The sequence below is a fragment of the Balaenoptera borealis genome, assembly GCF_965194805.1.
Source record: "Balaenoptera borealis genome assembly, chromosome: 11".
Lineage (NCBI taxonomy): Eukaryota > Metazoa > Chordata > Mammalia > Artiodactyla > Balaenopteridae > Balaenoptera > Balaenoptera borealis.
This window is the reverse complement of record NC_138868.1, coordinates 86,864,412-86,891,905: the sequence shown is the minus strand read 5'-3', so window position 1 is coordinate 86,891,905 and position 27,494 is coordinate 86,864,412. Positions and strand designations below refer to the sequence as shown.

General features: G+C 42.0%; 1 protein-coding gene across 1 annotated transcript in view; it reads right to left on the bottom strand.

Moving 5' to 3' along the window:
- LOC309606438 (uncharacterized protein) overlaps window positions 1-27,494 on the bottom strand; it is a 39,876-nt gene that overhangs the window by 9,241 nt on the left and 3,141 nt on the right. Inside the window, exons 2-3 of the mRNA XM_082343543.1 lie at window positions 24,785-24,888; window positions 22,621-22,795 (exon numbers count right to left, since the gene is read on the bottom strand). Coding sequence (XP_082199669.1) covers window positions 22,621-22,795; window positions 24,785-24,888 — 279 coding nt within the window. The remainder of the gene's footprint in view (window positions 1-22,620; window positions 22,796-24,784; window positions 24,889-27,494) is intronic.

Below are 27,494 nucleotides of genomic sequence, written 5' to 3'. Positions count from 1 at the left end.
ATCTCCAGAGTGGTGAAAAATGGAAAGATTAAAGGTGAAACAGACACCTAATAGCATACTAGAACAAACCTGATTTTGAAAAACAGTGTGACCAGGACAAATTATAATCCAGACTCGATGGTACGGAACCCAGACTGGGAAACTCGATGAGTTACCAAAAGCTAACCAATAATAGCCTATTAGTCCAGCACGTTAGACAAAAACATCCACGTTATCCTCAACTTCAGGGAAAAGAGAGCCAATTCCACTTAAATTTGTTTTTAGGAACTACACAGTGTCTGTCAAATGGTCACATTTGACCACACATTTTGTTCAGGTGGAGATTACCTTACCTTTTCTGTTAAACTCTCTCTTTCCAAATCTGAGCCTGGGGGAAGAAAAGGGAAGATACAAACGCTTGTTCAGCAACATTGTCTATCTGTAAGAATACCACAGTTTAAAGAACTTTGGAAAGAAGTTTAACATGAATGTTAGAAAAAAATACAATGGCCCTTCCCTCCCCCAGTGTCTAGAATGCCCTAAGGTAATGCCTACACGTTAAGAAGTTATTTTCAATATGAATGAGGTCCCCCTTTTGGGGGGTGGTTTTCTGTTGGTGGTAAGAGATGGTATAGGAGCTCTAGAACAACATTTTTTCTTTTTTTTTTTTTTTAACGTTATTTTAAAGACACTGGGAAAGGGGAAGCAGGTCACACAGTTGGGTTCCTTCCCAAGCTAATTGACCTATAGGTGGTCTTCCTCCAGTTGGACCTGACAAGATTTCATAGAAGGGCATACAGCGGTTAGAAAGAGTGGACCAGGGTGACAGGATGCTGTGGGGAACAGCCAGCTAACATTCCCAAAGGCCAGGATGGGGTGGTGGCAGCATTCGGAGAAGGAATATATGAAAGTGGAGGAGTCAAGGCATCTGGGGCAGCAGGGGGTGCCCACACCCAAGCAAGAGAGATGAAGCTAGAAAAGTTGGCTGGCGCCTCACCCAAGAGCTCATCCTTGCAAATGTTTGTACCCAGTCATTCAGAAGTGCAGAACTGTCACGAGTTTAGCTGGAAAATCATGGCCTGATTTGGTTCTTGAAGATTAGTATCTTGCCTCTCTGGGGAGGAAGGCAGCGAAAAGAAGAAAGGAACAAAACTAGAAGACACCGAGGAAATGGGGAGGCTGCTGTTCCTAGCCTGGGCGCTGACTGTGGGCAGTTGGGTGCGAACAGGTCTAACCAGCTGGGCAAGCGTCCCTCAGCAGAGGGGCAGCACCCTGGGCAGGCACTGGGCCTCCACCATCTATGGATCCTCCCCTCCGGCACCCAGGCTAGGTACTCAGTTACCAGCAGCCCAAAGGGCAGGAACAGAGCTCTGCCAGGCTGGCCTTCCCAGAGGGCACGTGTAAGCAGCACAGCCAGGAAGGTGAGCGACAGGCTTTGCTGGCTTGTCGGGAAGGAGGGCGACGTCTGGCTCGGCACGGCTGGAGTCAGCGCTAGCCTCCCCTCGGACACGGGCACTGGGCCCCCGGCCTCAGGCGCACACAGGCCTCCAAAGCCCTTCCCTCAGGATGGCGCTCAGACCCTCCACCCAGCCCACCCTCCCGCCCCAAACACCAGCAGGTCAAGCACCACTCAGAGAAGGGGGCCTTTAAAGGGCTTTGGAAAATCTTAGAATCCGGATATGGAAGCTACTATGTTTCACTTGTAGCTGAGAGCTCTGCTCCCAGAGCACAGGATGGCCGAGGGGGGCGAGATGGGAGGGTCTCGCTGTGACCCCCAGGCACCGCTGGCCTTTTCAGCCACATGCCTGCCTTCCTTGGAAATACATTTCATTAACAGCCAAACGGAACACCCTGAGAAACAGGAGGAATTATTGGTTCGTTTCAACCCTTAGCAACAGTGAATTTTCACCACCGGCTATTTCGTCTGCTCTCTGCAATGCGCTGGAACTTTCCTTTGGGCTAAACGTGCCTCAGCTGTCCACGGCACCCGACACACATGGTGACTCCGCCTGACCCAGGAGCGCCCTGGGCCCCAGGCACAGGGTCCCTCCTTCCTGACCACCCCCTCGTGGGAGTGCTGAGGCCAGCCAGCCCCCAGCTCTGGGGGCTCAGCGTCCCCTTGGAAGTGACTGCGCGTCAAGCTCCCCACCGACCCCCTCCCCCCTGGTCTCCCTCCCGCCAGGGCCGCTTCGTGCGCGGTGCCGGTCGGGCCCTCCTCAGGGGGAAGGAGACCCCGGCCGACTCCGCTCCACTGACCTGCCGCTGCCCATCCGGGACGTGGCCGGCGAACGACCGGTAGGTGTCGGGGAAGGCCCGAGGGCGGGCGCCCTCCCGCACCCTCACGACGCGGTGCTGCTCCGGGTGGAGCCCGCGACCTGGGGGGCAAGAGGCGCGACGGGGGTGGGAACGAGACGGGGCCACGAGAAACCCACCCCGGGCCGGGGCGCAGAGGCAGGAGGCGGCGAGGAGGGCCGGCCCAGCCGCGAAGCCCGTGCCTCCGCCCCGCCCAGACCCGAGCGGCCCTCAGACCTCCCTGCCGGCCGCTGGGCTCGGGGTGGGCGACGGACGCGTCGAAGAAGCCGTCCCGCTCGAGCCGTCCAGAGAGGCCGGCCCAGGGGTTGTGCCTGTTCCCGGCGTGGGGCGAGCACCAGGGCCTGAGGGTGTGGAGCCGTCCGGTTGCAGGTCACAGGCTTTGCCTGTCGGAAAGGAGGGCTGCGATGGGGCTGTGCCGACGGAAGGGGAGGATGGAGCCGCTCACAGTCCCCGTTTCCCAGGCAGAGCTTCATCGCGGACCCTGTTCTCAGCAGCCATGCGCAGCAGGGACACCCAGGCCTGGCGAGTCTGCGCCCCACCCAGGGCCGCTGGGTTCCTGCGCGGCAGCCCGGCATCTCCTGCTGAGAAACCCCAGAGACCGTGCTCTGTCCCCCGAGCCCACCGCAGCGCTGCAGAGCCCAGGGGGGCTGGGGGCTTCACCCCAAACTTGAGGAAGCCACACCTGGGGGCCGGGCCACAAGCGGGGGTCCCACCTTCCCCGCAGGAGCAGACCCCACGGAGGGTCTATCTTTTGGAAATAAAGTTAGACTAACAGGTTTTACACACAGAATCTCATAGCTGGGAAAAGTCCTTTGTGTCATCCATGTAGCTTCGTAAGATTTTTTTTTAATGAGAGGATGGATTTCCTTGAGCAAGAGTCAATTTCCAGGAATGGGTCCCTGGATACCAAGGACTGTTTTGGGGAAGAAAGACGAATCTATTCTGTGAACGCCTTATAGAACTTATTCTATATTGTAGTTCTCTCTGGAAACACATGTACCGTTGATCTTTGTAGCAGCCCTTAACATCCTCAATAGAAGCTCTCATTTCCCCATTAGTACTTGTTATAGACTGAATATTTGGGTCTCCCCAGCATTCACATGTTGACACCCTACCTCCAATGTGATGGTATTAGAAGGTGGGTCTTTTGGGAGGTGATTAGGATTTGATGAGGTCATCGGGATGGAGCCCTCATGATGAGATTCTTACCCTTGTGAGTCATGAGAGAGCTGGCTTTTTCTCTCTGCTCTCTGCCCTGTGAGGACACAATGAGAAGTGGACAGTCTGCAACCCGGAAGAGAGTCCTCACCAGAAGGCGATGATCCTGGCACCTAGATCTCAGACTTCCAGCCTCCAGGACTGAGAAGGCATTTTTGTTGTTTACAAGCCCCCACCCCGCCCCGTTTGTGGTACTTTGTGACAGCAGCCCAAACTGACTGAGCGCTCTTTTCTTCAACTAAATGGAAGAATTTGTGAAGCCCATCCATTTTATGATACAATTTCCCAAATAACCAATATTCTGTCTACACACTCTGATTTCTCAACTTTTTTATTTATCAAAACTGTTATAAAAAAAGCTTCCAGGGCTTCCCTGGTGGCGCAGTGGTTGAGAATCTGCCTGCCAATGCAGGGGGCACGGGTTCGAGCACTGGTCTGGGAAGATCCCACATGCCGCGGAGCAACTGGGCCCGTGAGCCACAACTATTGAGCCTGCGCGTCTGGAGCTTGTGCTCCACAACAAGAGAGGCCGCAACGGTGAGAGGCCCGCGCACTGCGATGAAGAGTGGCCCCTGCTCGCCGCAACTAGAGAAAGCTCTTGCACGGAAACGAAGACACAACACAGCCAAAAATAAATAAATAAATAAATTTAAAAAGGAAAAAAAAAACCTTCCATATTTTTTCCTAATAAATTGTTTCCAATCCAAGTTGTCACTATAATGGTTCTATGATATTAATAATTTGAGCCCTAAAACCCTGCTTAAAATAATCATTTATTTGTCTTATGAATAAGTTCAGGGTTCAAATGCAAAAGTTTTAAAAGGATATACTGGGTAAAACATCTATGTCATCCCTCTGAAGGAAACAAGGAGGGAAGAAAGGAAGGAAGGAAAAAACATTGAATTCGCCCTCAGTTTAGCTGCCACTTCCTAAGGGAAGCCCTTCCCAATTCCAGACCCCCAGGCATCACAAATAAGCTCTCATGGGACACTGTCCATACTGTTGCAGGTCATGTTCCCTGAAAAGCTGATTCTGAGACAGGGACAGACTTTCAGGAAGTTTCTTGGGGTGTGTTTTTTGGGATAAACATAGAATTACCGTATGACTCAGCAATTCCACTCCTAAATCATTGAAAACAAACACTGAAACAAACCTACGTACACACATGTTTATAGCAGCACTATTCACGGTAGAAAAATCATGGAAATAACCCAAATGTCCATCAATAGATGAATGAATAAACAAATTGTGGTATATACCTACAGTGGAATAGTAACTCAGTCATAAAAAGGAATGGAGCAATTAAATATCAAACAATTACACGGCCAAAACATTTTTTTAAGGAATGAAATACTAATACATATTACAGTGTGGATGACTCTCACAAACATCATGCTAAGTGAAAGATGCCAGACACAAAGGTCACACACTGTATGATTCCATTTATCTGAAATATCCAGAATAAGTAAATCCATAGAGAAAGAAAGCAGATTAGTGGTCTCCAGGGCCTGACAGAGAGAGAGAAGTAGTATCTTCTCAATGGGTACAGAGTTTCCTTTTGGGGTGATAAAAATGTCTGTGGGAAGCAAAATTTTTTTAATTGGAAAATGATTGATTAAAAACAAAAGTCTGTGGGGTATTTCTTGGTACTGCCTTTCCCAATTTTCACAGTAAATGGTCAAGTACACAGTAAATGGTCAAGTACAGCAGCCATGGTTTGAGAAAGAAATGATGACCAGGGCTCAGAACACTCACTCAGGGACGAGGGTGAGGGTCACCCCACCAAGTAAGCCATCCATTTTAGCAGAGATATTACCCAAGGATGAAGGGAATTGAGAATGGATAGCACAGGAAGGAGACAATGACTATCAGTTGTGGCCTTGAGGCCACCTACAGTAACAGAGGCTATATTTCGACACACTGACCCTCCTTTCACTAGTAGTTCATCTCACTCACCCTCTCCCCTAAAAACGATCCATGGAAACTATGAAAGACTTGTTTCCAGAACTTATGCAAAGACGTTGATCCGAGTAAAGGCAACAAAAGCAAAAATAAACAAGTGGGGCTACATCCAACTAAAAAGCACAACAAGGGAAACCACCAACAAAATGAAAAGGCAACGTACCGAATGAGAGAAAATTTTTGCAAATCATATATCTTATAAGGGGTTAGTATTCAAATTATACGAAGAACTCATACCAAAACAATAGAAAAAAAATCCAACTAGGGCTTCCCTGGTGGTGCAGTGGTTGAGAATCTGCCTGCCAATGCAGGGACACGGGTTCGAGCCCTGGTCTGGAAAGATCCCACATGCCACGGAGCAACTAGGCCCGTGAGCCACAATTGCTGAGCCTGCGCGTCTGGAGCCTGTGCTCCGCAACAAGAGAGGCCGCGATAGTGAGAGGCCCGCGCACCGCGATGAAGAGTGGCCCCCACTTGCTGCAACTAGAGAATGCCCTCGCACAGAAATGAAGACCCAACACAGGCATAAATAAATAAATAAATAAAATTACACACAAAAAAATCCAACTAAAAAATGGGCAGAGGATCTGAATAGACATTTTTACAAAGAAGATACAGAGATGGCCAGCAGGTAATTAAAAAGGCACCTAAAATCACTAATCAGCAGAGAAATGCAAATCAAACCACAAAGAGATATCACCTCATACAGGTTAGAATGGCTAATATCAAAAAGACAGGAACTAACAAGTGTTGGCAAGGGTGTGGAGAAAAGGGAAGCCTTGTGCACTGTTGGTAGGAACGTAAATTGGTGCAGCCACTATGGAAAACAGTATGGAGGTCCTCAAAAAATTAAAAATAGAACTATCATATGATCCAGCAATTCCACTATTTGGTATTTGTATGAAGGAAACAGAAACTCTAATTCAAAATGAAATCTGTACCCCCGTATTCACTGCAGCATTATTTACAATAGCCAAGACTTGGAAACCCCTGTGTTCATCTATGGATAAATGGATAAAGGACATTTGGCATAATATGCCAAATTATTTATTTATATATGTATATAATTTTATATATATGTATATAATTATATATATGTATATAATTTTATATATATATATATATATATATATATATATATATATATATATATATAATTCAGCCATGAGAAAGAAGCAAATCCTGCCATTTGTGACAGCATGAATGGACCGTGAGGGCGTTATGCTAGGTAAAATATGTCAGACAGAGAAAGAAAAATCCTGTATGATCTCACTTTATATGGAATTTTAAAAAAGCTCATAGATACATAGACTGGTGGTTACCAGAGGCAGGGGGTGGAGGGTGGGTGAAATGGGTAAAGATGGTCAGTATGTACAAACTGCCAGTTATAAAATAAATAAGTCCTGGGGATGTGACTATAGTTAATAATACCGTACTGCATATTTAAAAATTGCTAAGAGAGTAGATCCTCAAAGTCCTCATCACAAGAAAAAAAGATTTCTACCATGTATGGTAATGGATGTTAACTAGACATACTGTGGTGATCATTTTTTAAATTGAAGTATAGTTGATTTACAGTATTATATTATAATAACAATATATTAGAACACAGTGATTCAATATTTTTATAGATTATACTCCATTTAAAGTTATTATAAAACATTGGCTATATTCCTTATAGCTTATTTATTTTATGCATAGTAGTTTGTGCCTCTGAATCCCCTCCCCTACCCCTATCTTGCCCGTCCCCTCTTTCCTCTACCCACTGGTAACCACTGCTTTGATGTCTAGATCTGTGAGTTCATTTCCTTTGTTACATTTATTCCTTATTTTTTAGGTTCTACATATAAGTGATAACATACCGTATTTGTCTTTCTCCGTTTGACTTATTTCACTAAGCATAATAGTGTTGCAGCAGAATGACCTGTAACTTCCTACATTTCTTACGTTTCAACTTCAAGTTTCATTTCTCGGGATGCCTACAGCTTTTCACCTGGCTAGATGGAAGCCAAGGTTTTACTTTTCTCTTGGGGGCTATTCTGCTAGGCTTGAGTCATTAGAAGCAACTTTAACTTTAGGTTGTTATAGATATATCACATCTTTCAAAGCATAATCAGGCTCTGTGGTTCATGATCTGGTTGTTAGATTAAAGGTCTGTGTGGCCAAAGGGCTGTACTTCTACAACTATTGAGAAATAAACAACCTTGACTAGACAGGGAAGGAAAAGTCTACAAGTTGGTCCCTATATCCTGATCAGGGGATTCTTCTCCTCCTTCCCTGGTTCACCAAAAAGCACACTTGCCCATACTGTTCACATTCTCAAAATATGTTTGTTACTCTCAGAGCTCCTGGAATCTATATCTTCCAACGGTTGACTTTTGACTTCTCAATGAACTGTTCTGCACACCTGTGCTTATACTTTAGGATTTTTTTTTCCTTTGGGAGAGAGAAGAGTGGCTTGTAAAAACACTAGTGGAAAGTAAGCATTAAGAATCACTTCACCTTCTCCATCAAATAAATCCACCTGAATTACCGGCTCTATGAACCAGATAAGTAATTCAAAAGTTTGATGAAGAACAGAATACTTTGAGTCTCAAAATATCTCTCCATAAATTACTTATTAACTACAAAGTGACAAATAATAACTTGACAGTGGAGAAACTTCGTGGGCACCACCTTAACCAAGATGCTAATGAGACAGATGACCATCAGGTGGCTCCTGTAAGGATGCACAGAGAGACACACTGTCACCTCTGTGGAACTCCCATCCAAAGCACATAACATGAAACAACCATGAGGAAACAGAGCACAAACCCAGACCGAGGATCATTCTACACAACAACCAGCCTGTACTTGTCACAAACTCTCAATAATATGAAGAACAAAGAGGCTGAAGAATTATTTCATACTTAGACCAAAGTGACATGAGAACTAAGTGCAACGCATGATTGTAGACTGGTTCCTGGGCTGAAAAAATTAGCCATTAAGGATGTTACTGGAATAAGTGGCAAAATTTGAATATGGTCGATCAGTCAACAGTATCAATGTTAAATTTCTGACTTAGACCACTGTGCTGTGGTTTGGTAGAAAATGTTGTTTCACTTAGGAAGTAATCACTATTTACAGGGAAAAGGGCACAATGTCTCCTTACCCTTAAGGGGTTCAGGAGAAAAAAACCATGTATATATGGAGAGACAGTGAATGCCAAAGCAAATAAAGCTAAATATTAACAATTGGTGAATCTAGGTAAAGCATATACAAGAGTTCTTTGTACTAATCTTGCAACTTTTCTTTAAGTTTGAAATTATATCTATAACTATATATCTACATCTATATAGATATATAAAATCAACACACACCATTCAAAATAAGTGCATCAACCTAAAATCCAGCCTATTCTTCAGGTATTGTTAGGTAATCTGAAGAGAGACAAAGGCTAGGATACCAACAGGGATTGGGTTAGTAGATTCATTCATTAGGGCCCTGAGTACATTTCTACTAACTTAAATTATGCTTTCATTTGAATAAAACATTTTGGACTTCCTTAAACTTAGTGCCAATTACTTATACATTTAAACACTCAAAGTATGAATTCCATAGTTTTCCCCAAGTGAGGCCCAAGGCTGTCAGTATTCCCGTGTGCTAACAAGTAAGCAAGGCCAATTTCCATAACCTAACTATAGGACTTCTGGCTACATAAATTTTTCTAATATGCCCAGTTCCCTATTTTCTTAGAAAATCCAATTTGCTCTGGGATTTCAAATACCACAGGCTCTGGTTTTTGTCACAACAAATGAACTATTTTATTCTTTACATTCTTAAAAAGAAATTCAAGAAATCATTGCTCACTGATAGCTTTTCTAGCTCTCGTCCAATATCTCTTTGACCAAGCTTTTCCACCCACTCTGGAATAATCCAGGGGTAATTAGAACTTCTTACCTTCTTTAGCCCAAAAGGAGCCAATTCATCACAAACTATCATGGATCATGATTCTAAATTACCAAGAGCCCAATTACTAACCGAGGCGGGGAATCTTCTTTGCAATTAAAGTGATTGATTTCTTTGCAGATGCAGTAGCATTTCACTTTTTAATTATGTTCAGTCTGATCAAATGTGAGAAAATTCTTCCTCATTTTATTTTCCTTCCAAAGAACACGATACAACAAACATTAATTCCAGAATGATACAAGGCCAGACCTGCAAGGGCCTTTGGCAGAGCTGGACATCTATCAATGGGTCTTGTCCATTTTACAGGGTTTTACTGGCTCCTGAAGCTCTATAGGGGAAAAAAGGGACTAATTATTTGTTTACATCACATAGTTCACCTAAGGGCTTGCCAAACCTTCCAGCATCTGCTAAGTTGTGATGAGACAGCATTAGATATTTAGATAAACACAGACTAGCGCGGAACAGAACAATTTTGTTTCTTGTGCAGGCAAAGAACAGAGCCGCAGTGCTGGGGATGAAGCAGTGTGTGGAGGTAAACATAAGCAACGTGGGAACAAATCTGTTTTTTCTCACGTAGGTGGTATTAACATGATTAGATGTTGTCAAATTTTGAAAGAGAAAAATAGACAAAAACAGTTTGGGAGAAGAAGGAGGACACTCCAGAGGATATAAAGGGACATGAGGCCGCCAAGGCTTACACAGATTTCCCAAGGCCTGAAAGACACCTGTCTGTCCACTTTGCTTTTAATTTTAAGGACTGGCCAGTTGTGCCTCCCGCAGCCTGTTGACCCGGGGCCTGCATCCTTATTTCCCCTTCCCCTCTCTCCACGTGGTCAGCAGACTGGCATCCGTTCACTCACTTGAGACATACAAAGGTCAAGGTTTTCGCTCAATGAGTATCTTCCAGCGATCTGTGCTCCAGACAACAGTGACTACCCTTTGTCCTGGTATGAATGCAGTTGCTGAACGTTTTCCAAACACTTTCACACATCTGTAAAGAAGAATCTAGGAGCCCTCCAAGATTTTAAATTTTAGTAAAAAATGAAATTACATAGTAAGCTTTTGAAAAATTAAAACATCCACGTATGTGAGATTGTACCTCTGCCTTTACTGCAGGCTGTTTGTGAAATTCAGGAAGCCCTGCCTTTCCATTCATTAAACAGACAGTCACTGAGCACCTCCTAAGGGCAAGGCAGGATGCCAGGTGATGCAGGTGGAGAAAAAGGGCTTGTTCCTTGCTCTGATGGGGAAGGCACGTAAGCAGACATCCTCGGCACAGGAAAACACAGAATGGAGGTGCTGTGATGCGATAAAGGGTCACGCTTACAAGAACAAAGGAAAAGCGCATCCTTCCAATGCAGGAGACACAAACAAGGTCAGGAGGTTGGCAAGTGTCTTGAAGGAATATCAGTCTTGCTGAGCGGGGGCAGGAACTCCAGGCTTACCCGACATAGCATGGGCATATATGCACGCCACATTCCAAGAACCAGAAACACAAGAAAGAAGAAGCCAGACCAGACACCACAAAGCTGTGACCGTTGGGCTCAGAAGTCTGGGCTTTTTTTTATGAACCAAGGAGGAGCATGAAGGGGAAGTGATGGTCCAACTGGCTGTGCTGGTAGGGGCAGATGGGGGCAGATGAGGCTGCTGAAATGATCCGCTGAAGGCTGACAGAGCTGCCTGTGGCAATGGGACTGGAAATAACTGGAGATTCAAGAGATTTGGGGCCGGTACAAACCACAGGGACTTGTAACCATCATATGAATGGATGAGGAAGGAGGCAAAATAGACTCTGAACACTATTATATGTGAACACTTGGATGGCGTCCATGGACTGGCTAGCTTTTGCTATTTAAACATTTACTGTGGTTATTAGTCACATCCTGCATGGAGCCCTCGTTTTAAGCTCTTTAAATATCCCTGAGATAAGTGGGGGAGTTATTTCAATCCTCCTTTTTACAGATGAGAGAACCAAGACTGGCAAGGCTTAGCCCTAAGCAGGAAACCCAACTAACCCAACTAATTGGTGCAGAGCTGGGACAAAATATCAGTATAGTCCTCATTACACAATCCAACGAAACATGAAGATAGCTCAAAACTGTCCTAGCGGCATGTTTCCAGCCTAAGTGGGACAAAGTTCATAGAACTTTATACCGTCAGCTGTGTTGTAAGGTGGTTTGTTGGTAATGTCCATTCCAAAAGCCAACGGAAAGCTACCAGTATGCTGAATCATTAAAAACATGGATGTACAGGACTCAAGTCTTATACCTTTTTGAACAAAATACTCTTCACAGATGCTATGTTTAGACTCAAGTTTTCCCAACATAAAGTTTTTAAAAGAACAATCTGTCTAAAAAGCATGTAGAGAAATTCATTGATGTTTTAGACTTTAATGTCCTTCATACGGTCAACATAAAACACTGACAATGGATGAACAATAGGGGAAAAGACTCTTCAGCACAGATCTTCCTGAACTCACGGCATCACTGGTCAAACACCATAAAGAGAACAGTCACATGAACAACCAGTAAGGGAGTTTAACAGAGATTTTTAGCTTAACAACATAACTGAAAAACGAAGAACCAACCAACCAACCAACCGTTCTTCTACCCACTGAAAGGAAAGTAAAGGTGAATCAGGGAGCTTCCAAATCTTGTGAAGCAGCTTAAAAAGGGAGAGGGGAGGGGGAAGGGAAGATACACAACTGTTGAGAACGTAACACTCTAATGCACAAGGTCAAGGATCCTAACATTCTCAAAGTCTCAACATATACCAACAAGAACCATATTCTTAGAAATATAAAGGCACAGAGATATAAATGCATAGAGATATAAACTATTTGGTATTAAGAACAGACCTTGCTAGATAAACATATAGGATGTCACTCTTATTGCTTTATGAGAATAACTGTATAAAGAAAGAATCCAGAAGACCCCACTGCTGTCATCTTGCAAAGGATCAAAATTCAGCACCTAGAGGACCCCACCCACCCTCCATGCTGTGTGTCTGTGTGTCTCTAAAAATAATAACCTGCAATTTGCATATAATTAAACCCATAGGCAGCTTTGAATGTGAGATCTAGGCAGAAAAAGTAGCAGCAAAGACAACAGTAGCTAGAATTTGGTAGAAAAGCAAGAGAAGATTTTTTAAAAGCTTCCAGTTCAAGTCAGAATTAAGGTTAAGTTTCAACAGCTTGGGATAGCTGTGGATGTTTTGCTGTTCTTTGAAAAAAGAAGAAAAACTATCATAAGCATGTTCATTCGAGAAAAATACTGAGTTTGTTTAGTTTTTTTAGCCATGCCCAAGTGACTTTCAATTTTGTACACTGTTCAAGGGCAGAGTGTATATTGGTTAGGATGTGCTTATAGCTGGTGCATCTCCAAAAAATGCTTCATGAAGGCTGCCAGCTTCTGGACATCTTCGATGGTGACAGCATTATGCAGAGAGGCCCGAATGCCTCCCACGGACCCAGAAGAACCACCGTTGCAGCCGTTAAGAACAGGAGCATCTGGCTTAGCATCAAGACGACCCTCCTTCCCATCACCAGCTCCTGCGAGAGTCACAGCACCTGAGACCATCGTGTCCAACCTGCCACCTGAAAGCCCCCGCAGGTGGCCAGGAGCTTCACACATCTCAGTCATTAGAAAATTCCTTTCCAACGCAGTGAAGGACCGTCACGCTCACATGGAACCTAGGTTAGCTCAACTCTTCGATGAGCCTGCCGTACAGGGGGCAGGGAGCGGGCAGCTATTCTCATGCGTGAGAATTTTTCATGGAGCTTACAGAATTAACTACTCTCTCTGATGTTCAGGGGAGCAACAGTGATCTGTTCTTACACTGAACAGGCTTGTGCCAGCAGCACCAGAGATGGGATGGCACCTTTGTGCTGTCAGAGCAGAGATTTTCAAAGGTAATTTTGACCAAAGCTCCTAGAAGGTGTGGCCCCCCCCATGCTCTCGGCCGTGGAATCGTGCTAAGGGGTCTGTAAGCAGCAGCAGGAGAACCCCCGTAACAAATGGTCTTTCCCAACTAGTTACAATAACTGCTACTCCAGGTTGGGCAGGCTCCTAGATGTGTTTCATTCAGCGTCTGAAAACTAAACCAATTCTCTGACAAGCTTCTGGATGGGACATGTACTCACCACCTAGGCCCTTTCAGCGAGATCATATTGAGTTCAAGAGCTTTGTCGAGAAATCTTTTTTCTAAAGCATCATCTCCTTTGGTGTTGCCAACGTGGAATGGAATATTCATTTTGCTTCTATTCTGGGACTCCACTGGACATCTGAAAAACATGTTTTTTGTTCCAGCTATTTTTCTGCAATGTGCAATTGCCATTAACAAAGCAACAGAAAGGTTTTAAAAACCATTTTCCAGATGCAAACAAGAGATTAAAAAAAAAGATCTGTGCCAGGACATTTATAATTTACTTAGGGAGACCACTCTTGCATATGGAACAGTGAGCTAACATTTTCTTATACGACTCATACTTAATTTCCAAGAGCCTCAGTTTCCTCATCTGAATATTAGGAATAATAATAATATCTCCATTTCATACTAATTATGACAGTTCAGTGGTACAACATATATGAAGCTTCCAACCCATGGCAGCCACACAGCAATGTGGATGACCCTTTCTCTACAAGGCTGCAGAGAAAAAAAAAAAAGTTGGTCCAAATAGTGGCTGTAAGATTTAAAAATAATGAGCAGCAGTTTTCAAAGCACTTAAAACACTGTATTGTCCTAAGCTGTGTGACCTTGAACAAGTTACTAAATCTCTCTGTTGTGCCTCTCTGATGTGAGGACAAAATGGCCACAAATTCTCTGCAGCCCTCCCAGCAAGAGGTGGGGTCTAGTGCTCCACACCTTTTGAATCCGGGCTGGCCTTGTGGACTTGCTTTGACCAAGAGACTGCAACAGGAGTGATGCTGTGCAACTTCCAAGCCGAGGCCTCAAGGGGCATGCAGCTTCTCTACCTGCCCTCTCAAAACATCACTGCCATGTAAGCAAGCCCGAGCTAGCCTGCTGGAAATAACAGGCCCAGCCAACAGCCAGCACCAGCTGCCAGACAGATGAGGGGAGCCATTGAGACTCTAGGTGAATCACCAGATGACTTTGGTTGAATAAGTGATCTCAGATGAGACCAGCAGAAGAAACCACCCCACTGAGCCCAGCCCCACTTGCTGACTGAAAAGAATCCTGAGCAAAAGAAATGGCTGTGGTTTTAAGTCACTGTCTTGAAGTATTCTATGATGCAAAAGTAGATAACTGATAGAATTTAGAACAGTGTCTGGAACACATTCAATACTATGTAAATATCTATTGAAGACAATAAATCTGTCTTTTTATTCTCAGCACCTTGCACAGGGCTCATACAGACTCTCAAAAATGAATGGGTCAAGTTTCATCTAGGATACATTAGTATTTGACTTCAGTTTCTCATTTGGAAAGTAAGCAAGCCAAAATTATCTTCCACTGACAACCAAAGGAGACAAACAGAAGAGCTGACATGCTATTCTGGATTACAAGGAAAATATGTAATAACTCTCTCTATTTTCTCAAACACATCCTGTCTTATTCTTCCACTTCTAGAGGGTGGGTGGAATTCATTAAAAGTAAGCAACAAAGAAAAGCAGTGTGAGGAAGCCCCCATTAAAAGCTATGCTCGCCCCTCAGGGCACACACACAATTCCTGTTAAAGTTAATAGGAGTCAAGTGCACCATCGACGGACAGAAGAGACGCAAGCAGGGAAACCAAGTATCTGGTAATAGGCTTTGAGCCTGAATTCTGGGCCCCTCTTTGCACAGGTAGTAGGTATCCTGGTTGACACTTACATTAAAAATTTAGTGTCTACTCTCTTTGATATTCTGCTGCCTCAGGCTCCCCAGGTGACAGTCCAATTATAGAGCTGGAGCAGCAAAAAGGACACATGCTTTCAGGGGAAAAAATATTAAAAGGGGGAAGAATTAAGAACCTGGATTTACAAAGAATCTGTATTGACAGTCGTCCCCCACACATTTACCCATCCTACTGTGAACATAGGTGGTATCATGACAGCAACAATGTCATAACTAGAAACTGAAGATTAAATTTGCACGGTGCCCGAGAGTGTCCCTGGCGTGGGGCTGAGGGAAGGAAGAAAAAGATGAAGCGGAATTAGCTGCTCCCAACCTAGCAAGATGGCTGTGGAGGGAATTCAAATTCCACAGGACAAGCGCTGTGGAAGCACAGAGCTGAGCAAGTAACTCTGCCCGAGAGAAGGTTGAAGGTTTCAGAGGAAGGGAAGTGGGAGGGGTCAGGACGGGGGAGACGAAGGAAGGGCATCTGGCAGAGAGCTGTGTCTGCCAAGGCACGGGGGATACCAGCAAGTTCTCTGCAGCACCTGGGGTGCTGGGTGCCTGGCTCGGGGCAGGACTGCAGACCGCAGAAGGCCCAGCAGACACGCTCTCCTGGGAACTGGATCGATCGGATCCTGGAGCAACGAGGAGCAATCAGGTCTGCACAACAAGGAGTTCTGCGTTTTAGAAAAAGCACTACGACATAGGGGCTGGAGGGTGGGGACACTGGTGGAGAGGCCTGCTAGAAAGCTCCCACAAAGAACTTTCTAGGTCAACAGAATTCGGGCTCGTGACCAAGACAGGGACACTGGGGAGTTTCAAGCATGGGCAGTAAATGCAAATGCCAACAGGGACCCAACGGTCATATAAATGAGTATAACAGACCCAACATGACAGACTCAGCAAACTCCCTACGTTACCTGTTAACTGTGAGGGCCCGTTCTTTACTCCCACAGAGAAACAGAGTCTCCCTTTTGCTTGAAACATACGGCCCTCCCAGTCTGTTTCTCCCACTTTCAGAGACACGGGGATTATGAAATGAGACATCTGGATTTAAATCATCTTCCCATGTTCCAATAAGGGCTCAAATTGTGTGTTTTAAACCCTGTGAGCCACACCGAGCACTGCCGTGGGCTGTGCTGGACCACCGCTCCCAGGCGTTATCACTAAATCCCAGAGCGGGGGCAGGGACTGTGGCCTGGATGAGTTGGGGGGCAGGGAGAAGGTGCCACGCTGACAGAGCGCTCCATGGGGCCGGGTGGGAGTGGAAGCAGCGGGTAATCCTGGGACTACAAAGCTTCCAGGACAGAGTCTGAGCAGCGCTCCCCAGGGAGTCTATGACGGAAGCTGATAAGGATGGTTGTGACTGGAAAAGCGGTGCCACAGTCAGTCATAGACATTTAGGAAATCCTGAATTAACAGGGTTACAAGGGTTTCTTGACTCAACTTCCTAGAGCGTCTCAAGAGCTCCGGTGAATCGTGAACTCCCAAGAGGATAATTCATATAGGAACACAGTTTTCCCCAAATGCATGTGGCTGAAAAACCCACTGCATCTCTGGGATGAGTATTCTAGAATGCCCACTGAGAAACCCCGGGACTTCCCAAGGTACCAGAGGGGTATGTGTGAGGGGAAAGGCACCACCTCAGCGCAAAACAGCATCTCACAAAGGTGGTGAGGGTTAGGAGGGCGCCAAGAAAATCACAGGCAGTTAGCAAGCGATGACAAGACACTCGTTTCAGTGGTGTCTGCTCCAAAAGACAAACCAGAAACAAGAAGGGCGTGAAGAGTGCATTCTGAGGTGAGAGAAGCCCACAAAATAGTCACTAGGCCTCTCCTGACTGCCTAACTTGTAAATAAAAAATTAACTCTAAATTTGCACACGATTAGGAAAACTAGAGTAAACATATAAAGATCTATTCCCTTCCATAGAGGTGGTTGCCATTAACAGTCTTTTGTGCATTTTCAGGATCAGATACACAAATGTGTATACGTGTATATATGCATGTTTCCATATGTACATATATACATATATAGTATTTACAAATACAAACATTGTGGGTTTCTAAGTGGAATAATAGACATGTCCTTTTCTACACCTGCTTTTTTTCCTTTTAACCTGATGATGTATCAGGTCATCTTCCCAGTTTGCTCACAGACCTTCCCCGTTCTCCACACACACGTTACTCCATATCACGGAGGGATCCTAATTTCCTTCATCAGACCCCTACTGAAGGACATCCGGTTGTCTCTAGATTTTCCCCATTATGTAAGTATCCCTCATTGGACTTGTGGGGGCCTGATTTTATGCACACTTCTGTGCAAGACAGAGTACTGGCAGAGGGCAGGTGCCTAGAAGTAAAAGTCTTTCATCAAAGAGCAAGAGAGTTTTGAACTTTCATGGATGCTGCAAACCTCGCTCCAAAATGGAACACATTTATTATACTTAACATATGCAAAGTGTGTTTGTTCCCTTGTCTACACCAGATGTTAACAGTCTTTAGAATTTCTGCCCATCAGAGGGGAAGAAAATCCCATGGTTTTAATCTGCATTTCCTAAAGAAGTTGGCCCCTCTTCACTTGTCTGTTAGCCAGCTGTGTTTCTTCTGAGTTGTTTGCTCATACAGTTAGAAACCACCCCCTGCCTTTTTAAAATCTGATTATCCTTTTTCATTAATTTGTGGGTTCTTCTCTATATCAACAGTAACCTTTCTATGTTAATACACTACCAAACTTTGGTGCCTGTCATTTTGTTTTGTTTATGTCTTGAACTGTAGAAAAGTTTTAAATTTTCATGTAATTAAATATCTTTTACTTTATGGCTTCTGAGTTTTATGGCTTACTTAGGAAGGCTTCTGTACTCCCTACACTTACACAGAAATTCTCTCCTGTATTTTATATTTGCTTCTTGCATTTAGTTGCATTTGCATCTTTTCAACTGACTAGAATTTGTGTATGCTGTGAGGCAAATATCGAATTTCTGTTTAAATGAATTATCAATGCTTCAATCAGTCAATTAGACAAAAAGTCAAGTTAGACTTTAAAATTGTCTAAGTTAAAATACAATTCTCAAGTAAAAGGGACCAGTTTCTGGACTTTTCCACTGATCTGTCTTTCCCTCTGCCAGTGGCTTTATATGTTAATAGATCATATGTTAACATTACATTTTATTAATGTTAACATATATGTTTAAAATGTTTCATCTATCCTTTTGCACTAGCTTCTTCAGGTGAACACTGAATTGACTTCTAGATATTTACTAATTTTTGTGACTATTGCGAATGGGATCTTTCCTTGTTTTTTATTGTTATTTCTGGCTTATGGGAAAGTAACTTACTTTTACATATTTAGACACAACTGATCACAATTCTGAACATGATCATTTCTAGTTTTTCCACTGATTCCTGTTTTGAAAAAACAGTCATTTTCATCTGTGATTTTTGTTGTTTCCTTAGTAAAGGCTCTGGAACCAGCCGCCCCAACTCTCCCCATGTTCTTATCCTGCTTGATCCCACTTCCCCGCTGCACCTGACCCTAACCTGTCTGCGCTGCTCTAAAACACTGTCTGTTCACAGGGTTGTGATGACAATAAAATGTATTAATATCTGTAAAGCGCCAAGGGCTCTGCCTACTTTATTTTATTTTGGGGTTGTCACTAAACACATCACATGCTTCCCTCTCTTTCCTAAGGCCTGGACCCCACATGAAAGGGAGAAAAGGTGACCTCGTATCTGGATATGGATTTTGTCACTTCAAGAGCTTTATCATATTAAAATTAATATCTAATACATATTAAACACTATGTGTCAGGTACATCCTAGGCGCGTTCCATAAGAACCACAAATAATATTGACAGCTAACCGTTAAGGAATAACCATTAAGGCTGTTTTAATTTTAGCACACCGGAAAATATAAGGGGTAAAAGTTCTAGTAGCATTAAAAAAAAGAAAGAGTTACCAATTCTAATAGTAGCTTTTCCTTTTTGACCACTTCCCAAATTTATAGTTCTCTTTTTCTGTCTAGCAGCTTTGGCTGGTTCCTTCACCGATGGAGAAGTTATCCACTGGTACTGAGAAATGATAAATATGCCATTTAAGTTACAGGTAATTTAGGAGGGTTTGATCTTCATTGGAAATTAAGATATTTTAAGTTAATAAAAGTCTTCAATCTGCATTTCTGGGAAGCTAAATTAAAGCATTACACAACATTTTCAAAAACAGAAAAGCTGTTTCATTTGACTAAAAGCTTAGTTTTAAGATGGCAGAAAGTACCTTGATAATTTTCTTTTAAGAAGGAAAGAAAAACAAGCCATTAAAGAGAAATTCTTCAGAGAGAATTAAAACACGTTGTATACCTCTGACTTGGCTCTCCTTCCATTCTGGAGACCTTTCTTGATAACTGCTTTCATCACAGAATGATTTAAAGTAAAATAAATTGAAATTAGAGTAATTATTTCCCAATGAGTGGCTATTTCCATTTAAAACCAAAAGCCAACTAATATTGCTTTTCCCATAAAATTAAATATGAAATCTACATTATGTAATTGTACACTTATTTCCCCCTTTGTGTATTCTAATTTCTTCCTCAGAAACCTAAGATGCCATCTGGCAGACTGCCCCCAGTGGCTACTATTTTGGCAGCAGCAAAGGTCAACTTTAAACATTTTGCATCTAAAGTGACTTTGGATACCTTTGGATAGAAAGTACAGTCTGAGCACTGTCCAGACACTTAGATACCTAAAGGGCATCTAAGATATCAAACCAAAGTCCTGATATTCCCTCAAAACCTGCTCCTCCCATCAGCCCCCTTCTTCTAAGTGATACCACCCAGTTGCACACATAATCCTCAACGACTTGTCTCCTTGTTACTATTTCTTTCATACCCCACATCTAATCTATCGGGAAGCCTTGTTAGCTACACCCTCAAAACACAACCTGAATTCAACCACTTTTCACTTGCTCCAAACTTCCAACCTAAGCTAAGCCATAAACATCTCTTATTTGGACCACTGTGATAGTCTCCTAACTGGTCTCCCTGTTTCTCTTCTTTATCTCCCCAAGTCTATTCTCCATACCAGGTCACCTTATTCAGATACTATTTGGATCATGCCTTTTTCCAGTTCAAAACCCTCTACCCATTTAGAATCATCCAAATCTCTACTCTGGCCTTCAAGACTTTACAAGATCAGACCCCTGGCTAGCTCCTTGACCTCACGTCATACCACACTCTTCTTCACTCAGTACTCTGGTCATGTTGGCCTCCTTGCTTTCCCTTAAATACTCCACCCACCTACATGCCTGCATACTCATTGCCTCCTTGTCCTGGAGTGTGCTTACCCCAGATCTTCCATGGCTTGCTCCTCTCTTCATTCAGGTCTCCGTTCAAATGCCACTTCTCCAGTGAAGCTGTCCCCTAACAAACCTATCCAATGGAGTCCTAACTGCCCCCGCTCACTCTCCTTACATTACTATATTTCTGCACTTCCTACTATCTAAAATTATATTATTTATCTGTTTACTCATTTCTATCTGAACTCCTTCACTAGAATGTAAGCTCCATGAGGACAAGACTTTTGTCTGTCTGGTTCAGTGCTTTATCAGTAGTGCCTAAACCCGTATCTGGCACACAGTAGGTATTAAAAAAATTACTTGTGAAACTGACAAATGAATAAAGTACTCCTTGCAAGAATTCAGAGGTTGCACAAGAAGGAAATAATGCTCTTGGTGGAAGCAGGCTTAGAATCTAGGTTCACCTCTATTCTGAGTAGGGATAAGAACAATTTACAAGTATAACTCACTTTAATTAGTAAATTATCTTCTAAAAACATAAGGGACATACAACATTAGAAAAGTACCATTTTCTAGGACACAAATAATAACAAATTCAAACAATGTGTGAATAGAGAATACATACTAAAAACCTATCATGAAAGTATGATGGTCAAGAACTCTCACAGTAAAAGGTCAGACAAAAACCAGAACAAATGATCATGAATTCTAGGAGTTCTGGGGCTGAACAACCTACTCATTTAAACCAAAGGGATCATCACCAAAGCACAGGTATTAAAAAATATTACATGAAAGGAAACTGTCATGAGTCTTTTTTTTAAGTGTTGTGTGGACCATCACATTAAAATAACTGGAGTCTTTCAACACCCCATGACACACAGAAATAGCAAGTCAGACATATGGATCTGACAGGATATGGTACAACCCTTACAAACTCTCACTACAGAAGAATGGACCCAGGGTATAATTAACCAACTAGCCAAATTAATACAAACAGCCAGTAAACCTCACCAGTAAATCAAATGAATACAAAATAAAACAAAATGTGGTTATTCTCCTATCAGATTAAGCCAAGATTCTGTAAGAAAAGTCTTTAAAATGTTTATACCCTTTTGATCCAACAACTCTCTTTCAAAGAATTTAACCAAAAGAAATAGTCAGAGATATAGGTAAGGATATATATCGGAGTACTATTTGTAACTGAAAAACTGGACATACATTTTATACAAGATTGGATAAGCTATGTGTACTGTGGCATATTCATATAATGGAACATTGAACAGTCACAAAAATATGATGCAGTAGATGCAAATTACTGACTTGCTAAGATGGTCATACTAAATTAACCAAAAAAAGTTATAAAATTTGGAGTAATCCCACTTGCATAAAAAAGGGAGAGGTACTCATTTTTGTAGTCTTACAGTTTTTTTAAAGTGCTACCAGCCAATGTTTGTGAGAGGTAGGCTTCACATCCACTGTTAGGGTGGACTACAGATTGGCATATCCTTTCTGGGTGGTAATTTGGCAATGTGTATCAAAAGTCTTAAAAATATGTCACACTTAGTCATTCCACTTCTAGGACCTTATTCTACAGAAGTAATCCCGATGGACACAGAGATGTATATACAACATATTCACATTGTTTGTGACAGGGAAAAGCAAACTGTCTAAAGGTAATTGCAAAGAATTGATTAAACTATGGGACATCAATACGATGGAATACTACATGATACATCATTAAGTGAAAAAAGCAGGAATATGAAATAGCAAGTACACTACAATTCTATTTTAGTAATCCCTAAGTATACAAATATATTTATAGAAAAAAAAAAAGACTGAAAATATATACACCAAAATGAACAGTGATTATGTCTGGGTATTAAGTTTATAGGTAATTACTCTCTTGTTACTCTGTATTTTCTGTAAAGAATATATGCAACTCTTAGAGAAAGTTTAAAAGCAACATAAAAGCTATCAGCAAAATGAGGCTTTAAAAAAAATCCTATCACAACAGTATCATGCCAAAAGCTAAGCATATAGCATATTAAAAATTCAATATTTTCAATTTTAGAATTTACCTCCAAGCCATAAATCCTCGCTAAGAGAGTCTGCAAAATCACCAGCACCCAGGTCACCAATGAGCTTGTTGCAGTTCAGAGTGATGCGCCTCAAACCAGGCATACAGTCAAGATCAGGTCTCCTGGAACGAAGACTCTCAGCCCAGATTTCTTCATGCCTTCTGGTAGTCTGATACTTCAAAGATTTAATGGGATGAAATTAAGATGCTTGAATAAGGAAACAGGGTGTGCCTACTGAGTATGGCTTATTATGTCAGAGATTTACACACACACATATCAAGCATATATGCCAGGAGAATCAACCTGAGAAATTAAACAGTCAATTCTGCTTTACGAGTCCAGTGACCCAGATTCTAGTTGGTCAGTGATTAGATTCCAGCCACTGGATGACCTGTTTTTGAACAGTTAAGTAAAGTTGGACACTCAATTACAGTCTAAGAATTATTTTCCTTATCTTCTAAGTCAGGGAATTGGTTCTAAATTCTATCAATGCTGAGGCTCTAAATGTCATCATTCTGTCCTCCAGTGGTCTCCAAACACCTGACTGGGCAACCCATAAGAAAACTTTTTAATATGCATCTTATTTTTTAACAAATTGTATACACGAAATTCTATACATATAATGTATGTACATTATAAACTACACAGATATTTTTTAAATGATACAAAGCTAAATAGGTTCTAATATGTTCTTTTCCTAACTCCTAAGGCATTATTTTATTTTATTTATTTAAAAAAAATTTGTTTGTTTGTTTGTTTGTTTGGCTGTGCCGGGTCTTTAGCTGCGGCCTGCCGGATCTTTTACTTATTGCATGTGGGATCTAGTTCCTTGAGCAGGGATCGAACCCGGGCCCCCTGCATTGGGAGCTCAGAGTGTTAACTGCTGGACTGCCAGGGAAGTACAAGGCATTATTTTAAAAACTATATTTACAAAATGGATCTCACAGGCTACCTAGGGTATGCACACAAACTTTAGAGGCCTGGACTATGCACAGCCAGTTGGATGTGCCTTGGGAAAATAATGGTTTGACATTTAACCACAAGTCTTGTCTAAAAGACATTCAATTCTTGATATTCATAAAATAAATTCTGGTAACAGGGAACACTGACTTTAAATGAAAAAAAGTCTTGTTACATTCTTGAAAAAATAAAAAACTCAAAGCGCCTTTGACACTCTAAAAGGAAAATCATTAGTGTCATTTTTCTATTAACAATTGCTTATAAAAGCTCCAAGCAGAAATAACAGCAATCACTTACACAGTGCTTAGTATGCGCCAGGCACTATTTATACAAATGAGTTCATTTAAACCTCATAATGAGGCATAGATGTTAAGTGATTTGCCCATGGTCAAATGTTATGAAAAGGGAGAAAGGGAATTTGAACCTAGGCCATTTGGCTTCGGCACCTAAGTTCTTGACTGTTTTCTCCCCTAGGGGTCAATGGACTTGCCCTGTATAGGCTTAAAGAATTCTTCAATTTTTAATATCTAAATTTAAACATTTCCAGCTTTGTGGGCTATACAGTTTCTGTTGCAACTACTCAACCCCACTGGTGTAGGTTGAAAGTAGCCATAGCTATCATGTAAACAATGGGTGCGACTATGTTCCAAAAAAACTTTCTTTACAAAATCAGGCGGCGGGCTGGATCTGGCCGACCAGCCATAATTTACCTATCCCTGATCTGCACCATCAAACTATTCAAAAGGCTTCATGTCAAATTATTAAATAACTTTAGGCCTAAATACAGTAATTATAACCACTGTAAAGTTGTTAAGGCATTAGTTTAAAGACTGTATTTACAAGTTGCTGATGTAGTAATTTTTATTAGTTTATAAACTACAGCAGCTAATAGACACTTAATTCATTTAAATCTTGAAGATTATAATGGCATAGTTTCTTCACAGCATCACAATAAATGTTTTCAGTAACTAAAAGTACATAAAAGTATTATTATGTATTATATATTAAATCTCTTATTTCTAAAATTAAGTGGACTATCTTTACTAAATGGTAGAATCCCAAACTGAAAACTGGTCATATTCTTTCAACAAAACGAAAGGTGCACTCACAGGTATCAAAAGACAAAAATTAATGGCCATCTGTGTCAATGTATTAATGTGCTTCAATCACATATGTTTTCATGAAAGTTTAAACATAAAATCACCTTTAAAACCTTGGCCATGTGATCTGCTCCCTGCCATGTCAGATTACACCCCGTGAAGTTTACTGTCTTAAGAGTGGTAGAGTTCTTTATACCTTGACAAATAACTAAAAGGAAAAAAAAAAAACCACACACACCATAAGATGAAGAGCCTATTCATTTGTCAATCTTGACTTATTTGATTTTCTTGAGTCAATTGGAGGTTTATAGCCACATTCTTAAAATCATTAACTACAATCTTCCCAAACAGGTAATTGATGAACTGATGCATTCGAAAACTTGTCAGTAACAAAGTGTTATTTCAGTTTACAGCAACAGTTTAATTCTATTTAGGTACTAAAGCTGAATGCACTGAATACTGCAAACTTTATTCCCAACCACTCAGTAAAGTACTACATACTTTTGAGACAAAGGAAAAAAAAGAAAAACCTAAAAAGCATAAGACTCTTCCTATTTTCATTTCCAATGATACTTCCCAATCTTGATGATCAATCAGCGATTTAAATGTCAACTATAAACCCAGTATTTTATTAGCTGCTATGCAGTATATTAGAGCAATAGAAGAGAGAGGACCTCAAACCCTCTGTTCCCTCAAATTGAAAGGCAGGCTTCCTTACCCCTCCAGACCACTACTGGACATAGGGAACGCACACTAATGTTTCAGGACCCCAATGAAGAGTCACCTGCTTTGTGATTACTTCCATGACACACCCTCATCAACACAACTGAATTTGCTGCTCCTACGGGACATTACATATATTTCGTATTTTAAAACATACCACAGTGCATTATAATTATGATTGCAGATACATGTTCTAACAATTTAAAGAGAATGATGACTTTTTTGCTCTTTACGTCTTGCTATTTCCCTTCCCATAATATTTCTTGAAGAGAAACCATAAAAATATAAAGAAACACAAAAAACAGAAAATATACAAAATGTGTGGTTTGCGGCTTAACACAAACTTAAATGAGATTAATTCTGACAGTATGCAGCATGACAAACTTCCATGGTACAAATGAGAATGGACCAAGGTTTGAGCAGGTACAGGAGACAATCCAGGCATGAAAAACACCAAGAAAAGGTAGACAGGAAAAGGTAGACACACATGGTGTGTAGGAAATCAAGAGACCAGTCTGATGGGAAGAGACTTAAACAAGACTGAAATTCACTTGCTAAACCTCCATCTCCAACTGGACAATTCGCAAGACACAGGTGCACCAAAGAAGCCAATTATTCAATCCCTTTAATGGGGAGGAACAGTTTAAAATTTTATTGGTTTAGTTTGCCCCAAAAGCAACTATCAAATGTTGGCAGGACACAATGAAGGCTTACCTTTGTTAACATAGTTAAGTCTCTCTCTCACAGAATTAGCCCATTTAGCTCCAGGTTCCTTAGCGCACCCGACGCACTTACACAGCATTCATGAGCTTTACACAACTGGAAGGTCACATCTTTATTTCTTATCGCAGGAACATGACTTCTGTAAACTTTATTTCTGTCACAATCTAAACCAAAATTATTGTAAAATGAGTGATTTAAACCATACATTTTATCATCATTAAAATCATCTAAATAAAAAAAAAAAAGCATCTGCTCTGTGCTAAGGATTAGAAACGACTCCTGCCCTTAAAACCTTCATTAAGGAGGAAGATGTATAAACTCAAAATTTCAATCACATGAGATAAATAAACATAACCTTTATGCACAGAGGTTCCTATGGAGGCAAAAAGTTATATCTAAGTGACGGCTTCATGATAACCCTGAAGTAGAATCTAGAAAGATGAGGCTATGCAGAGTTGGAGTAGGAGGTACATTAACTGCAGAGGGAATATCTGTGAAAAGACACTCAAGCCTGATTCCTGCTAGGCACTATAAATACTGCAGGTGGGGATGACTAAAGGCCCAGGGTCCAAGTGTGAGAAGAGACAGAAAGGAAAATAGAGATGCTGGCCGAAGCAAGCCTGGGAGAGAGCCTGGCTTGTATCCCACAGGTGATGAGGCCTGGGGCTACCACTGGCTGAGTAAGGGTGCCTCCGCTGATTAGAAAAAGGCGCCCCGCTGCTGAAGGACCGATTAGATAAAGGGAGTGATCACAAAAAGCTCCCCTTCCTCAGGGCCAAAGAGCCCCACGAGGCTTGGCCGAGCACAGTTCAGACTACACGCCTCTGGGCAGGGCACACGCTGGGCGGCTAGTATGCACTAACTCTGTGTGGGCAAGCCATTAGCAGCATTATTTTAAGCATATCTTTTTATGTTAGAAGATCACTTAACCCGAGTAGGCAGATGAACTTAGAGGAACTGAGCCCAGGGGCCGCGAAACCACCCAGGAGTTTCTGCCATAGTCCGGGCAAAATGTAATATGGATGAAGAAGCAAATTTAAGAAGAGGCCAAAATTTACAAGCTAGACCCACTGGATGCAAGACATTAAGAAAGTTCAGTGAAGGAACTCTGAAGAGAATGGGCTCTACAATAAATTTTTCTTACATTCAATGCAAAATATTAGGCAAAATTAAGTACAGTGGCTTTTCAGGTTCCTTCCAGCTCTAATTTCTTTTGATTTCTAACTTATTACTCTGGTTAAGTAAAGTCCCTTCAGAGGTACAGAACAGTTCTTACACCTGAATGGGATGCAAAGAATAATCTGAGTTCTCTTCACCAGGGGATGAGTTGAACTGTCCTTGCAGGAGAGATAACAGATGGTGTGAACC